This window comes from Rhipicephalus sanguineus, chromosome 7, assembly GCF_013339695.2.
Source record: "Rhipicephalus sanguineus isolate Rsan-2018 chromosome 7, BIME_Rsan_1.4, whole genome shotgun sequence".
Lineage (NCBI taxonomy): Eukaryota > Metazoa > Arthropoda > Arachnida > Ixodida > Ixodidae > Rhipicephalus > Rhipicephalus sanguineus.
The window spans coordinates 90152342-90170494 of NC_051182.1; the positions used below are offsets into that span (position 1 = coordinate 90152342).

General features: G+C 49.6%; 2 protein-coding genes across 2 annotated transcripts in view; one reads left to right on the plus strand and one right to left on the minus strand.

The window, feature by feature from the left end:
- Positions 1-9104, minus strand: part of LOC119398833 (monocarboxylate transporter 5) — a 26995-nt gene extending 17891 nt beyond the window's left edge. The window contains exon 1 of the mRNA XM_037665650.2: positions 9011-9104. Coding sequence (XP_037521578.2) covers positions 9011-9104 — 94 coding nt within the window. The remainder of the gene's footprint in view (positions 1-9010) is intronic.
- Positions 9103-18153, plus strand: part of LOC119398834 (monocarboxylate transporter 5-like) — a 15751-nt gene continuing 6700 nt past the window's right edge. The window contains exon 1 of the mRNA XM_037665651.1: positions 9103-9196. Within this exon, the coding sequence (XP_037521579.1) occupies positions 9103-9196 (94 nt within the window). The remainder of the gene's footprint in view (positions 9197-18153) is intronic.

The window sequence follows — 18153 nt, forward strand, 5'->3', positions numbered from 1 at the left end:
CTTCTATTATGGCTGTCTGAGTTCATCGCTTTCTTTCGTTTCGGCTACCTGAATCAGTACGTAATGCGGCGCATGCACGCAACGACTACAGTAACGATTACTCGCTGTCTTCTCGCATTGGCAAAGTCCAGTTACGGTTGTAGGTGAAACAACTTTGTGTGTTGATCCCCCGTGTTCGTGAGACCTACCCGTAGTTGTTGAACGTTCACACTCGCGTTATACCGTTAGCGTTGCGCGGTTGGTTGAATTCAACTGAACTCGGCACATTGTCAGAAGTTCGGTTCCTGCAATTCACGCGTCGGGAAGGCTGCTTTATCACGCCGGAACGAACATCTGTGCATTTTCAGCAAGCTTTGAGATCGTTCTGCAGGTTTGCGTTGTTTTTGTCACTTTATAAGGGCCATATATATTTAAGCCGCTAAATATAACTGGCATTTAATACATGCCTTGCAATTGCAACCTTGAAGTAACCACCTTCTGAGTTTGTGCGATTTTCTAGCCGGTTGCGCGCAGCAGGTTTTATTCGCCTGTAAAGTCGATATCCTCATAAAAAAAACACACACACACATCGTCTTCCCTTACGGGCCACCATGGTGGGATGCGAAAGCATCGCGGGGAGGGGGGTGCGCATCAAGTTTCCGTTTCTCTTATGTGACTTATGAGACGGTGGTTGTCGAGGCGTTTGAATTACCACTTGCCGACGCTGACGTTTACGTTCGGCTTCCCGAGCCTTCCTCTGCTCCGCGGCGCTGCCGCTTGAACTAGCGCCGACGTTGTTTATGGCGTTTCGCACACCGTTGCACAGAGAGAGAATGACAGAAGCACAGCGAAAGCGCGCTTCGCAGCCTGGCAGCTTCGAGATTCGCTTGCCGGCGTTGCCGTTAACGTTCAGCTTCGCGAGCATCCATAGCGCCGGTGCGAAGAAGAGTGCAACGGGAGCGAGCGCGCGCCGCATTATATACGGGCGCATAGCTGTGGCGGAGAGAGAGAAACGGGAGAGGAGAAACGAAGCGGAGCCAGTGCTCACGCCACCTCGTGGAGAGGGGGGGGGGGAGTTGGCGCATGCGCAGTATGGGTGCGGACGGCGCAGAACGAACACTTCCCCGAGCATAAGATGCTTTTGCATCTCAAAAGAGAGTGCAACCATGACGCAAGAGCCGAAAAAATTACACCATCTCCCACTAAAGGGAACCATATGTGTGAATGCGAAGCAGCGGGGAGATGGTTCGCTTGAGCGGGAGATGGTGTAATTTTTTAAAGAGTTCGCTCGCCAGGTTCTTAAGCTGGGGTGAAGTTCCGCGCCTTAAGCTGCATCCATCCATTCAAAGCGTCGTGGAACGCGAAGAGGAACGCTACGCGCGCCGTGTCTTCCCTCTAGCCTGGCTGTTAATCCTCACAGGGCGAGCGGTGAACGCGGTCGACAGGCGCGCGAGAGGGGGGAGCGTAGCAGAGGAGAGAGAGGGGGAGGGGACGCGCAGTGCCAGCGCCCTTGGCCTTGCGCTGGCACTCCTGGCGGCGTTGCGCAGGAGAGACTGAGGCGCGCGAGAGGGAGGGAGCGTAGGAGGGCGCTCATTGCGGCGTTGCACAGAAGAGAATGAGGCGCGTGAGAGGGGGGAGCGTAGGAGAGGAGAGAAGGGGGAGGAGGATGCGCATGCGCATTAAGGGAGGTCGCGCCGCACACCACCGGGTTGAACTCCGCCATAAGCTGCTTCGCATTTAAAAACGAGGCGAGTAGTTCAACTTGCTTCACAGTGGTTAAAGATCAGCTAGCTGCCTCGTGCCTTAATCGGCGGGTGATGCTCCTGCAGCACGAATGAGTTGACGGTAACCTTCTCAGGAAAAAGTGCCATTGCCATATAATTTAGTTTTTTTTTCACGTCGCAAAGTTTGTTCCCGAATGCACACGGCTGCTACTGCAAACATGCCATATCAAAACAACAATCATATTGTTACGGGGAAAAATACAATACTGAGTCAGTATCAAGGCACAGCACAGCTCACAACACAACGTCGACTTCTTCACCTCTTTTTCAGCTCCCTTTTCAGGGTATATCCCACTATGCCCTCTTAGCGTAGGTAAAACCACGCAACACAACCCCCGGCGGCAAAAGCGCCGACCCGGCGCGTCTACGGGACCACAGCAGAAGGTGGGTGGTAACGCTTGAGCCTGGATACGTGGACGACGTCACGGGATAACAGAGGAGAAGAGTTTGTAGGATTAGCCGGGACGATTTCGTATGTAACGTCTGTCAATTGTCGAAGCACGCGGTATGGCCCCGTGTATCGAGAAAGTAGCTTCTCAGAGAGACCGGCACGTCGCGTTGGGGACCAGAGAAGAACGAGGGAACCCGTTGGAAAACGTTCGTCACGATGCCGCTCGTCGTAACGGTGCTTCTGTGTTTCTTGAGAAGCCGTCAATCTGTGGCGGGCAAGCTGACGGACATGGTCAGCGCGGGCAATAGCGTCGCGTGCATATTCCGTGGTCGACTCTGCAGCAGCCGGAAGGAAGGTATCCAATGGCAACGTTGGTTCGCGTCCAAACAAAAGGTAAAACGGTGAGTATCCAGCGGTGTCGTGCCGGGAGGAATTGTACGCGAACGTCACGTAGGGCAGTGCAAGGTCCCAGTCACGATGGTCGGTCGACACGTATTTTGAAAGCATGTCTGTCAGGGTCCGGTTTAAGCGCTCTGTCAGCCCGTTTGTCTGGGGATGGTAAGAGGTCGTGAGCTTATTCTGGGTGGAACAGGAACGCAGGATATCGTCAATCACTTGTGAAAGGAAAGTACGGCCTCGGTCTGTCAACAGTTGTCGTGGGGCACCGTGCACTAAAATAAGATCCCGAAGTAAAAAATCAGCGACGTCTGTAGCGCAGCTGGTTGGAAGGGCTCGCGTGATTGCGTAGCGGGTCGCGTAATCGGTAGCAACGGCAACCCACTTGTTTCCTGAAGTGGATGTTGGAAATGGACCGAGAAGGTCCAAACCGACTTGGAAGAAGGGCTCCGGTGGGATGTCGATAGGCTGAAGATACCCAGCAGGAAGTCCCGACGGCTTCTTGCGGCGCTGACAAACCTCGCAGGCGTTGACATAACGCCGCACAGAGCGTGCAAGGCCAGGCCAGTAGAAGCGGCGGCGCACACGGTCATACGTGCGAGAAACGCCAAGGTGACCAGCGGTTGGGGCATCATGAAGCTCGTGGAGGACTGTGGAACGCAGGTGCTCTGGTACGACCGGCAGTAGAGCGGGTCCGGCGGGTGACAAATTACGCCGATATAAGGTGTCATCTTTGAAGGCAAACATGCGTACAGAGGCGTCGTGCGGGGAGGATCGCAGCCGTTGCATTATTTGACTGATATGCGGATCCCGACGCTGCTCGTCGCCGAGGCGAAGCAGCTGAGAGAGGGAAAATACGCAGTCGGTCGAGGCAGTGCTCGTAGAGGGCCGGTCAGCCACAGGGTAGCGGGATAGGCAATCCGCATCTTGGTGCAGTTTTCCACTCTTGTACACGACCGTGTAGGTATACTCCTGCAAACGGAGTGCCCAGCGAGCGAGACGACCTGTGGGATCTTTCAAAGAGGCGAGCCAACAAAGGGCATGATGGTCGGTGAGCACTGTAAACTGTCGGCCGTATAAATAAGGACGAAATTTCGCAACTGCCCATACCAGAGCGAGGCATTCGCGCTCCGTAATTGAATAATTGCGCTCCGAAGTGGACAGCAGCCTGCTAGCATAAGATATCACGTGATTCTGCCCACGTTGTCGCTGGGCCAACACAGCGCCGATTCCGTAACCACTGGCGTCAGTGCGGACTTCGGTTGGCGCGGCAGGGTCGAAGTGGGCCAGAACAGGGGATGATGTGAGCAGTGTGACGAGCTTGGAGAAAGCTGCTGCTTGCGAGGGACCCCAGTTAAAGGGCGTGTCTTGTTTGAGCAGGTCCGTGAGAGGTCTAGCAATTTCGGCGAAGTCTTTGACAAACCGCCGAAAGTAGGAGCAGAGTCCCACAAAGCTGCGAACATCTTTGGCGGTTTTCGGCACAGGGAAGTCCTTCACGGCTCGAATTTTTTCCGGATCAGGTTGTACGCCGGAGGCATCAACAATATGCCCAAGGATCGTAATGCGGCGACGGCCGAACCGGCACTTGGACGAATTAAGCTGAAGTCCGGCGAGACGGAACACTTCAAGAATTGCTGAGAGTCTCTCAAGGTGCGTTTCGAACGTGGGCGAAAACACAATTACGTCGTCTAAATAACATAGACACGTGGACCACTTGAAGCCGTGAAGCAGAGAATCCATCATTCGTTCGAATGTGGCTGGGGCATTACATAGGCCGAAAGGCATGACCTTGAACTGGTAAAGGCCGTCGGGTGTTACAAAGGCCGTCTTCTCTCGGTCCACGGGATCCACAGCGATCTGCCAATACCCGGAACGGAGGTCGATGGAAGAGAAGTACGCGGCACCATGCAGACAATCAAGGGCATCGTCAATTCGAGGTAGAGGGTAGGCGTCTTTCCTTGTGATGTTGTTGAGATGGCGATAGTCCACACAAAAGTGCCACGATCCGTCCTTCTTTTTAACTAACACGACCGGAGACGCCCAGAGACTGGAGGACGGCTCTATAATGTCCTTCGCTAGCATCTTATTTACTTCCTGTTGGATGACGCTCCGCTCAGACGCAGACACTCTGTAGGGGCGGCGGTGAACAGGGTTGGTATCACCTGTGTGTATGCGATGCTGGACAACGGACGTCTGCCCTAGAGGTCGGTCACCGAAATCAAAAATGTCCTGGTAGGACCCGAGAACGCGCTGGAGGGCTTCAACGTGTTGAGGCGGAAGGTCAGCGGCGATCGTGTTAAAAATTTGACGGCTTCCACAATTGGTTGTCGGTGGCGTCCGCTGCGTAGGAACAGCGGCATCCAAGGCGAAAGCTTCGACCGGTGAATCTAGTAGCGAACAAAGGTGGGCTAAGGAAATGCCTTGTGGGAGCACTTGATTTGCGAAGCCGAAATTTACCACCGGTAGCCAGGTTCTGTTAGCCGTGATGCTGAGAACCGTATAGGGAACAGCAACACAATGCGTGAGCAGCAAGTCGGGAAGAGGCGCAGCGTAGTAGTCACCGTCTGGCACAGCTGGTGAGCACAACATATCGACGTACGTAACAGATTGCTGGGGCAGGTGACTAAAGTCGCTGCAATGTAATCGGCACGAAGGTTGGGACGGGGGGTCACTGAGTTGCGGCAGTTCAAGTCGCAGCACACCGGCGGAGCAATCAATAAGCGCAGAGTTGGTTGCCAGAAAATCCAGCCCAAGTATGAGGTCGTGGGGACATGTGGCAAGGACAGTAAAAAGGACGACCACCTGATAACCGGCAACGGTAAGCTGAGCTGTACACATCCCAACGACAGGAACGGTGCCGCCATCCGCGACTTGTACCACATTGGTCAAGGGTGGCGTCAGAATCTTCTTCATGCGACGACGAAAATCCGCACTCATGACACAGACGTGAGCGCCTGTGTCGATCAAAGCTTGAACAGGAGTGCCATCAACATGTACTTCAAGTGTGTTCTGGTGTAGACGTAAGGGCAACAGAGGATTTTTGGTTAACGTCGACAGGGCAGCTTCACCTCCAGAAGCTGCGCAGCCTAGTTTTCCGGAGACATGCGGCGGCTAAATGACGGCGAGGGCGAGCGGCGGCGCGTTGGTGAGCGAGAGGAACGGCTTGGAGGCGGCGACGATGGGAAGGTGCGGCCATAGTCCTCAGGGGCGGCGAATGCTGAAGACTCAGTGCGGTTCGGATACCGGCGATTCATTGTGCGGAAGGGGCCGTTGTAAGCGGGATACTGGCTAGGAGGAGTAGAGGGCCACTGACTGCGACAGTAACGAGCAACGTGGCCTGCACGACCACAGCGGAAGCAGATCGGCTTATCATCTGCTGTTCGCCATTCAGAAGGGTTCCTGGAACGAACAGGGTACTGACGGCGGCGTGTTGTCTCAGAGGCTACGGAGGTGTCAGTATTGTTCATGGCACATACAATGGAACACAGACCCAGATTGGCGAATTCCTGGCGGGCAACGGCCTGGATCAGGGCGACAGGCGGGGCCGGTGTCTCGGACAACGTCGGTTTATGGGCAGCCGGGCACACAGCCTCGAGTTCGCGTCGGACGATGCGTGTCACATCGTCAGTTGTGGACGGCTGAAAAGAGGTTCCTTCGCAAGACGATGTTGCAGCGGTGTTGGGGAGGCGATGGAACTGGTGCGGAATGCGCCGACTCTTCGCTTGTTCCAGGCGGCGACACTCCTTAATTACGGCGTCGATGGTCGTGACGTTGGTAAAAACGAGCAGATTGAACGCATCGTCTGCGATACCCTTCAAAATGTGTGAAATCTTGTCAGCCTCGGGCATGTTGTCGTCAACCTTTTGACACAAGGCTAACACTTCTTGAATATAGGTCAAGTAGGGCTCGGTTGACGTTTGAGTACGTACGGCCAATTTTTTCCGTGCAGCAAGCTGTTGACCAAATGGGTTGCCGAAAAGGTCACGGAGCTGTTGTTTAAACATGTCCCAGCTTGTGACTTCGGGCTCGTGGGTCTCAAACCAGACGCGAGGGGTTTTGTCGAGGTAGAAGATGACATTTGCCAGCATAACGGTTGGATCCCAGCCATACTGCTTGCTGATGCGCTCGTACATGCTGAGCCACTTGTCCACATCGATGTTGTTCTCCCCGGTAAAGGTGCCGGGGTCACGGGGTTGCGTTAAAGCGACGTACTGGGTTGTTGTTGTCGGAGATGTTGCCGACGTAGCTGGCGAAGGCGTGTCTTCACCCGGAGCCATGGTTGCAGACTTAAGGAGGCGTCCACTGCGGAGCTCCGTCGTCAAAAAAAAAAAAAGTACCCCGCACCTCCACCAAAAATGTTACGGGGAAAAATACAATACTGAGTCAGTATCAAGGCACAGCACAGCTCACAACACAACGTCGACTTCTTCAACTCTTTTTCAGTTCCCTTTTCAGGGTATATCCCACTATGCCCTCTTAGCGTAGGTAAAACCACGCAACAATGATTCATAGTCCACAATGCAGAACATCGATAGCGTGCACGGCTTCGTCTTGGAGTACATATGAACCATTACGTATCTTTAACGTGACGGAATGAGACTTACCTCGAGGTATACGTCTTACACGGTGTAATCGCGACTTGCGAAATGCATTTCACTTTCTGTCGGGCGTCATTGTCGTCGATCGTCTGCTCTTCACCGTAAACGTGATTGACGGGCCTTTCTCGTTTTTTCAAGTTCGCTTTTCGGAAGTGCCTGTGCAGCTTGAAGATATTTTTGAAGCCGCGCTGCAAGCGGTACATTGTGAGGCCCGCAAGTGCATCGCGAGAGCTCTGCACGTGCATGGAAGCGAGCGGCAGCGCGTTGGAGAGAAGGGTAAACGCGCGTCGTTTGCCCCCCAGTTTCTATTTTTCTGCCAGAGATGGGGCTGCCTGTCAAGAGTAGCAGCGCCACTAAGCGGTGCTTGGTGGAGCCTATACACGGCAAATATCCAGCGCGTGTATCGTGCAGTTTTTTTCGCGGCGGAGCTGTTTAGGCTGAGGTAAGACCATTGATGTCCACACAGAACTCGGCGGGTAAACGCCACAGAAAGCTGGTACTCGCCTAGCATAGCATTGCTATGCATAGTATGGCATATCAAATGGGCGGGAATTCGAAGTGAGGGTGAGGAGGAAGAAAGGAGGAGGGCAGAGGGCAAAATGGGTATGTGCCACAGAAAGCGGGTGTGCGCGAAGCAGCTCGTAGCATAGCATAGTCATGCGTAGCATAGTACAGCAAGGGGGTTGGAAAGGGAAGTGAAGGTGAGGAGGAAGAAAAGGAGGAGAGTGTATAGCGTCGCATAGCCTTTTTTAGTATAGTTTAGCAAGTGGACGGGAAAGGGCGACGAAGGTTAGGACTGAAGTTAGGGCGAGGAGGGGGAAAGGAGCTGAGAGCAAACTATAGCAGAATCGTGAAAAGTATAGCATAACATGGGGTGGGAAAAAGAAGTGAGGGTGAGGGCAAGTGATGTGAGGGTTCGGAGGAGGGAATTCCGAGAGATAAAGAAAGATGAAGAGAGAAGAGGAAGAAGGCGTAGAAAGAGCTAAAGAAAGAAGAATGTGAAGAGAGGATTCAATTAATCTGCGTTCGCCATGTGGTGGCGCTGGCTTGCCAGCTCCGCCACTTCTGCAGGCTTGGAAGTGGCTTTAATTTCTTACGTTCCGGCCTTTGAGGAATACCTGCCTCACACGTCACATTGTGCCACTGTGACGAGTGAGGCAGGTATTCTTTAAACTGAAACTGAACCGGAAGCCGTCTCCGACGTGAGATTTCAAGGAATGTGTAAATTGATGCGTGGCACGCGTCACAATTTTATTAGCGTTCAAGAACTGCAGAAAACCGCCATGGAGCTAAGAGGTTGAGGTGTGGTGCAACTGAGCTGTAGGACAAGGGTTCGATTGCCAGTCACGGCGACCTCACTTCAATGGAGGTGAAACGCAAAAAAAAAAAGCTTATGTTAGATAAGTGTGCACGTTAACGTACTCAAAGTGACAAAAATAAAGCGTATTTTCTCCGCTGCGGTGTTCCCGATATACATATCGCGGCTTTGGCACGCAAAACCTATAAAAGAATTTTTAAAGCAAGTTGTTAGACCACTCGAACGTACAGGGGGAATGGAATTGCCACCACTCGAATGTTGGTGGGAATGAAAAGATACTAGCATGGTTCTTGATTGTCATGGATGACCCTAGTGGCTTTTTATTCCGTCCAGGCTACAACCGCTTGAAAAAAAAGCGAAACAGCAGAGAATGTAGATGTCGCACTGTTCGCATTTCTTTCCATTACCCCCCCCCCCCTGCACATGGGCAAGGGGCCTGGTAAAATTGATAACGCCAGTTTTCGTAACATTTGCTGCACTGAATGGAATTCACAGAGTATACTTTAAATAGCAAAGCGAACAAAATGGAACGGCGATTGCGTACCTGCCAGCACCAGCACGGTACCCGCCAGGGCCACTGACCAGGACGCCTCTTGTCTGCTCACCCTGAAAGTCTCGAGGACGCCGTAGAACAACATGCCGGTAACGCGAGGCGTGGCCATAGCAAGGAACAGGACCCAGCTGCAGAAGAAGGCGCTGATCCAGCTCCATCGGGAGTCGACCCCAAACTGTGGGTCGTTCCTCAGTGAAAGCGAGCCCGGCATTTTGCTCGTAATCCAGGAGTCGACAGCCGCAATATCGTGTGCCGCGTATATTTCGCCTTTTTTTTCTCCTTTTCACTCGAATAATTGCGACGAAAGTTAGAAACCGCGGCTGGTAGGATAGGCACGTTTAAGTATCAGCTTCCGCTGGAGGGCAGTGAGTTCGGTCGCATTGCATTGTGGCTGTCTTTCAACAGCAACTCTAGAGTAATAGCACTTACACACATGCTTTCATTGCTGTGGATATAGAGACACCTGTTCAATGTGAAATCCCCCTGTGGTATCGATATCCGTGCGTGCAGACACAAAAGAGGAAAGGCAAGAAGCGCGCGGTGAAGGATAAGAGAAGCCAGGAGGTCACTGACAGTGGTAGTCGAAGATAAGGGGTAAACATAGTACAGCATTCATTGGGCGCATGACATGCTTGAGTTATCAAACCCATAAGGCGGCTGAGGCGCGCGGAGATACAGAACAATATACAGAGCGTTGCGCCACGGGGTCAGAAACCTGAGGGTGGTCGCAAAGACAATGTATCTATTTTATCTGACAACAGTGCAAAACAACTGTATTTTCCAAAGGAAAAAAAAAGAAAAAACGAAACGGCCGCAAGAGCACGAAGACCGTGGTATGTAAATCATGCCGTTCATGACATGCATATCATGATTTTCATGTTATGAGCTGTCATTTATGTTCTTCATACAGTGATGTCCTGCCATCAGTTTTGGTATACATCCCATCAACGAAACGGCGCCGAGAGCACAAAGCTGCAGGTGGCTATCGTAGGTCGGCCAAGCTCACTCATGAGTCGACTCACTACAGACTCCCTCGCACTCAGATCCGAGCCGTGTGTCCGAGTGAGTAATATTTAGGCGAGCTTGAGCCCGAGTGAGTCCACTTCAGAAAATTTCAGCGAGTCTGAGTGAGTTCGATTGAGGATAACTTGTGGCGAACCTGAGTCCGAGGGAGCCCTAAGGGCAAAACATATTCAATGAGTGAGTCTGAGTGAGCTCTACATTTTTTGCCACCTATGGTGGCTAGATAGATAGATAGATAGATAGATAGATAGATAGATAGATAGATAGATAGATAGATAGATAGATAGATAGATAGATAGATAGATAGATAGATAGATAGATAGATAGATAGATAGATAGATAGATACGCTCGAAGTCGCAGAAGTTCCATAAGAAATGCTTCGCATTAAAATAAAAACTCACATGGTCCCTTATGCGTTCGCCTAAGACGACACGAAAGTGAAAGCCGTCTTTTTGTTTTTCGTCTCGAACAATCGTATTTATCTTTCCTCAACCCCCTCACACCACAAGTCCACCTGCGGAACAAGAGCTTACCAGTGATAAGTGCTCCTTCTTCACAGATTTCAAAGACAAGATCTTCAGCGAGTGAGACAAGCAGTGGACGCTGCTCCGTCGGTGCCTGGGGAGCCGTCTGAAAGGATGTATTGAGGCCCTTGGTGGGTCTCGTACACCTCGTACACACCGCCTGCTCCGCCACATCTTGGAGGGGTGCTTTCCGCGGATGGCTACTCTTACTACCAGCCAGACAAGCGCCCGATTCACGGTGTTGGTGACTCAGTTTCTTGAGCAAAATATGTATCATGCATGGCGCTGGAGTGGCCACCGCAAGGGGCCGAAGTGGATATCCATAGAAAATGTACTGGCTGCCATCAAGCAGTCCATGTCTCGTAGACCGCTTCATAGAGCCTCGACTGATGTAATGTGGGATGCTGTGGAGGCCGAGGGGAATCGTTTCTCGCACATTGACCTCCTCCACCGCCGGCTGAACAGCCTCCCCCGCCCGGTGGTGGCCATGTGGCGTCTCGAGGCGACAGAAGTACTTCCGTATCAAAATGTCATGACCAAGCGAACAGATATAGTGCTTTGATTTAACTCGTGCTGTGCGCGGAGTTGTGAGGTGCGTTTCATCGTTCGTGAACGTATTGAGTACAGCGTCCAACGGGCAGCGGGACGATGAGGACAACAATTAACGCCGAATGCTTGTCTCGGTAGCCGCGGGAACGACGTGCTGTGAAAGAATGCAATGGCAATACACGTACGCCTGGCGACCCATGTCTACTAGATAAGAACCCGGGGCAACGGTTCGGAGTAGTGTGCTCGCTGTATTATCATGAATCAGTACTCCTGCGGCTCGGTTTCCTTCGTGAACACGCAGTGCCTACTATTTTATTTCTGTTATCGGTGAGCAGATCGCTAAGTTATCTATCGCGCTACAGTTCGCATGCCTATATATGTTATACACCCGCCGCGGTGGTCTAGTGGTTATGTTTTTCGACTGCTGACCCAAAGGTCGCGGGATCGAATCCCGGCCGCGGCGGCCGCATTTCTGATGGAGGCGAAAATTCTTGAGGCTCGTGTACTTAGATTTGGATGCACGTTAAAGAACCCCACGTGGTCGAAATTAGCGGAGCCCTCCAGTACGGCGTCTCTCATTATCATACGGTGGATTTGGGACGTTAAACCCCAACAATTATTATTATTTTATACGTTACACGTACGGTTATTTATCGGAGCATAAGGCAAAGCATAGTGCACGTAGTGTCCACGGACGTTTTGTACTTATCGCCATGATTGGTGGTTATCTTGTAGGCCTACAGTGGAATGAAATTGCGTTATTGCGATCATTAAATGCAATGGGAACGTCATACCCTTCGCGTGACTAGGCGTCATTTCGTCTTGTTAGAACTGAAGCACACAAGCAATGGGAACTTTAAGGAACCTGCGTATGATGTGCGAACCAAATAAGCTAACGCTGCAATTATGAGAGGTACGCTGCAGTGCATGCTTTGATCCAGCTGCGGAAGATGCCACGAACGCAGGCTGAAAGTTCCAAGAATGAGTATCCTAATAAAATCGAGGCGAATTAAACGGCAGTACACTTCAACACCACTGTCTAGTAATCAGTCGATAATAGTTTAGCTGGCGTTGACTTAAGGGCACTCACATCTCGTGTACAGTGTCGTCCACTCTTGGTACGAACGCGGCGCCGCGTGGCTGCGCTCCGCGGGGCTCCAGCGCTAACGGTACGGCCGCGCATCGAAGCTGATCGGCACAGGCGCACAAGATCTTGGAGGCTGGGCTTCGTTTCGATTGAAAAGCGCGGGAGCGTGCCGTGCGTGTTTTGCCGTGGAGCAAACTTAAAGAGCCTGAGAAACCACGAAGCGTTGCAGAAGCGTTGCATCGCAGCCCTGGCGCTAACTGGGTAGAGCAAAGAGAGCCGTCCGCAAGCGAATGTGCATAGAACCCCCTGTTTCGCTGGTGTCAAGGCACGGTTTCCTGAAAATCAAGCTTCTTCCGCCGATCCACGCTTCAGAAGAGTAGAAAGCTCATCAAAGCGAACTGCGAGTAGAGTGCAAAAGAAGTTTCAGTTATTTCGGCGCGCTGCAACTGTCAAGCACAAGCGAGCATCGCACGACATCGAGTTCGAGGTAAGCGCTCTGACGCCCGTTCCCTAGCACCCGAATGCGTTAAATTTGGGTATACACACAATGTCAAAGCGATGACGTATATACACGATCAGTTTAGTTAGCTATGTATCTTACGATCAGCGGTACAAAACTCGCTTGATCAGGGACGAATGGCTTCGGCGATTTTTTCCTTTTCAGTTGCATCCTCCCTTCAGCCCTCGCCTCCTATGCGTTGGAATGTTTTATTATGCATCTTCTAATGTTCTATCGACGGTTGTCTTCCGTTTGTATATACTGCAAATGGGGATACGTGCGTGTCCGCTTTCGCGGGGTCCAACCGAAGTGAAGACAAACCTGAAGGAGGTGACGACCAACATTTTGCGATTAACTCGTATGACGCACGCGTTAGGATCTGCTAGTTAAAACAGGAACAGTGAGCCTTCAAAACGTACATGCGCGATGCCGTGTCATGACGATCGGTTCAAATTATGAGAGGTCACGGTGTGAGTGGTTTTTATCGCACGTGTCTTGAGTCTGCCTCTATCTGCTCATTCCGTGTTACACGGCTCTCACTGCGGTCAGAGACTCTGCCGAGCTTCATACTCAACGTTGCCACGGGTTTCCTTCAGGAATACGCAAAACAGTAACAGCGTAGCCACGTTATCACAATTTCTCAAGCCACCGGCTGTGGAGAATTCGAGTAATTCGCCTACCCAACACATTCAGCGAACCGTATCTATGGCGCTGGCCTTTCTGCTTCCTATGACAGCTATGGAAATCGAGAAAAGTGAACGTTGTTGTTCAGTCCTTGACGTCCGTGGCGATTCACAACGCAGCGGTAGCGTCCTTTGAGGCGTGATTTATCTATCCCCGGTCTGTTTTGTAACGTAGAACTTCAACCGCTTATATTTTTGTCTCCTCAATCCACGCTGCCGTTACCTGCACTCATATATATCTGCACAAGGTATATATTGACTGGCCGATGACCTTATGTTATATCAAGCAAGCACGCTATGGATATTTATTTATTTATTTGTGTAGGTACATTGCAGGGTAAAACACGGAGTAGGAAGGAGTGAACAGGCAAGAATGGGTGCAGTTAGTAACGTCTCGTAAAAACAGAAAAAATAACACTGAGAACATAGGACCCCTATTCATATTGCGCAAAACAATCTTCATGGCCCTACTGAAAAAACCCACATGGTTTCATACAGGACCCATATGTTTTCATAGCGGACCCATAAGATTGTATATAGGACCCATACAGGACCAATATAGCGCTATATCGGACCCAGACAGGACCCATATAACGCTATATAGGACCCATACAGGACCCATATAGCGCTATACACGCCAGCATGGCTCTGCAAGGTCAGACTTGGCGTGACATTATTGTGTTCTACTTCTAAGACCTACGGTTATAGAGAAGGTTATTTGCGGAAGTGGAGTGCACTTGATAGAGATCGAGAAGGTTTCTTTGAAGCATTCCAACTTTTAGGCTCTCCACACAACCGACAGTGTGAATGATAAGATGTTTTCACGTGGACACTGTCATTCAAAAAGGAGGTGGCGCAACTATTCTTGAAGTTTTTAAATGTTAGAGACCTCGCATGCATAGGTCCGCAAACTCACGCATGAGTAGACTCACTCAGACTCAGATTGAGTCTGAGCCTGAGCGAGTCCGGGTGAGTAATATTTCGCTGAGCTTCAGTCCAAGTGAGTCCAGTTGTGAAACATTTCAGTGAGTCTGCGTCCGAGTGAGTCCGGTTGAGGAAGATTTCAGTGAGTGAGTCCGAGTGAGCCCTAAGCACAAAATATATTTTTTGAGTGATTCTGAATGAGCTCCACACGTTTCTGCCGACCTATGGCTTGAGCATTAATATCAGCCTTATGTCGGCTCACGTTTATACTCCCGTTGACTCGCACATACTTCAGAGCACTAGTGTTCATAAGCCAGCTCAATATTCATTGATCAGGCGTGAGTTACAAGGGGGGAGGGGGCAGGGCGGGTGACACCCCCCCCCTCCCCCGCGAACTCTTTCACGGGTAGTTATTGATCACAATATCTCGTGTGAGTAATCTCTTTCAATAAAAATGTCCTTACCGGATTGCAACCACTGAAAACTTATATTTGAAGGTACAAGTTAGAAAGGCACGAAGTAGAGCACCATTTATGCGAGATATTGTTGGTTGAGAAAGCTAATTACGTGCTAACGGACTCATGAGTAGGCTCACTCAGACAGAGCCATATCCTCTGAAAAACAGTGAGCACACACACACACACACACACACACACACACACACACACACACACACACACACACACACACACACACACCACACACACCACACACACACACACACACACACACACACACACACACATATATATTATATATATATATATATATATATATATATATATATATATATATATATATATATATATATATACACACACACAGTGAAACCTCGGTGATACGAATCTCACGAGACCACCAAAAATATTCGTATTATCCGAAATTTGTATCACCAGGAAGCATGGAAAATCAGCATACGACAAAACAAAGCTGACGTACATTATCATTTATTGTTTTTTAGGGCCGCAGCAACGTCAGGAAGAACCCTGAATTCTTGTCTGTTAAGTTTTTAGATGTCGGCAATCATACCAACACTCGTAAATATGCGACCCGTTCGCGCGTACTTAATTAATGAACCAGGTGCGTTGTGACCCGCGACAGCAATAGCCCCTTACAAATTTTAGCATGCTTTTTTGCTTGACACCGGAGTACTGCAGCGAAAATAACAAAAGAAGCGCTTTGACGTGATAAGTCAAGGCCGCAAAATTACAAAACCACGGTCCTGTGTTATGATTTTGTTATTGCGGAGGCATTGGGAATGTTTTTTGGGAGATTTACTGGCGTGTTCGCACAAGTGCTACCTCGACGGTCGCGTATGTTGACGTTGTGAGGCCTGACACTTTCGCCAAGACCATCCTCGCCTTCTTGCGGTCCTCGTCCACCTTTCATAGGATATCTGACGACATACATACAGTGCAATATATATATATATATATATATATATATATATATATATATATATATATATATATAATATATATATATATATATATATATATATATATATATTGATGGACTATTTAGGTATAACGTGGCAGCAGAAAGCACAGGACCGAGTTGATTGGCGGAACATGGGAGAGGCCTTTGCCCTGCAGTGGGCGTAGACAGGCTGATGATGATGACCATGTTGTTTCATTTTCAGTGACTCTGCAGATCTTTAACATCAACCAAATCGTTGGAAAGCTGTTTGGCACACCACAGTTGCTAACAGAAGGAGAGGCAGTGCACGAGGCTGACCACGTTCGAACGCGGAAGGTAAAGGAACAGCACGAAAACAAAACCACTTTCGCCGCCCTTGTGCTGCAAACAACTTGGATAAGCCTAGCTCCCCACGAGGTTGAGGTCATGATCAAGGGTCGAGAGGTAGAGACCGCATCGTGTTTATTTTTAACCACTAAAGGGCCGAACAGAAAGGTTCTGCGATGACACCGTTTCGGGAACAAGGTGCCGTCTTTCCAAGCCCGGTGCAAATAAAGGTCTTAAATTCCCATGCGTAGAGACCTGCGAAGATGCCGTGTACACGTCATCGCTGAAATGTGTGCTACGCACCAGATAATGAACGCTGGGCCGTTTCTCCATTTCCAGCCTTATTAGTCAAGCATCTCGATGCCGTGACGTTTTGGAGCGACTCATTCACACTGAGCTCGGTCGAATACACCCGACACTGCGGCACCGAGCAGTAAACCGTGCTGTAAAAGCGAGAAACTTCATAACCCTCATCGGGATGAAACCATGCGCGCTGAGCTGGCGGCGACATAGGTGTTCCAGTGACGTCGGTGACTACATCAGCGCGACAGCAGCGCCAGTCTCTCCAGTGGTCGCCCTCGAGGCCAATATACGAGGCTGGACAAGCACAGGGGCCGCGTGGTTCATACAGCAAACTACTGTACCGTCACCTGCACAGTTCAACAAGTCGGTGCGTATCCGCTGTAATGTTTGTAGGTTTCAGTGTACTGTACATCACTTCTGCTCGTGTCATTGCTTTGCACAGGGTTCAAATTTAGCGTCATCTTCGCCCTCCTCTTCATGACCAGCTTCACCACCCATAAGCATACAAACAGCGCATTGAGAGCAGCCATTGAATGCAGCAGTCCACTGTAGTCGCCAAGCTCGTCTCTGTAGTACCCTGCAGGTAATAAATGCATAAACGTCATAGTAAAACTAGGTGGCCTGTACATATGATCACAGCGGGATATCGAGCGCAATACTAAGCAATTGATCTTGTTCCGGTGCACACAATAAACGCGAACCGTTGAGTTAGAACTCGAACTGTGCAAGGAAACACTGGAAACACGACAGACACGCCAAGTAATAATTTTTTCTCAATGAATGCTAGAAATATTATACTTTTCTCTTGAGAGGGCATGACTGGAACTGTTTTCTTGCAGATTCTGTACATACGAGAACTCGTGAGCAGTTTTGCACAGTTGTTCATAAATATTTTCAGTGGGGCACGTATGGCTACGTCGCTGTATTGTATTGCTTTGTAGGCGGTTTACTGCATGTTAGTGTATCCTTGTTGCCTCTCCTAGAAATACGTAGAGCCAAGCTGAAATGTATAATAACTTACTAATATATATATATTATATGTATGTATATATGTATATATATATATATACGTTTCGGCTGGTCCACCAGCCGAAACGTCAGTAAATATCCCGTAAAAAATCAACGTGCGTCGTACTCTCTCTTGCTCGTTATTCTACCGGGGCTTGCATGACTTCCTTGCTGCATATATATATATATATATATATTATATATATATATATATATATATATATATATATATATATTATATATATATATATATATATATATATATATATATATATATATATATATATATATATATATATTTGGGCATCTTGATGATGTACATCTTGTCTTATATTAACAGTACTCAACCGCCTCAACGCTCTAGTCGGTGTTAACCTAAATAGAATGATACGCCCGTATGCATCCTAATGGTCTGAGCGTGGTGCAGATTTTTGGAAGAGTGAAGTTCGGTCTCTTTATGGGTAGGTAACTGATTTTTTTTTTAATGTTACCTATTGAACTTAGCAGCAACACACCAGAGCATGAATATTGAGGATGGTTTGCGAAGATAGAAAAGATCAGGTGCCGTGTGGCAGATGCCACTTGAATGACAAACATCATACAGGGCAGCCTTCGCGGACGGATTCTAAGGGTTTGAACATGGTGCCGATGTTCTGGAGGAACAAGCTCGGTGTCTTTATGGGTACGTAATTGATTTTTTAAATGTGACCTATTCGAACTAAGCACAATACATTAGAGCACGAACGTGAAGGTGGTTTGCGAAGTAGAAAAGAATGGTCCTGTGTCA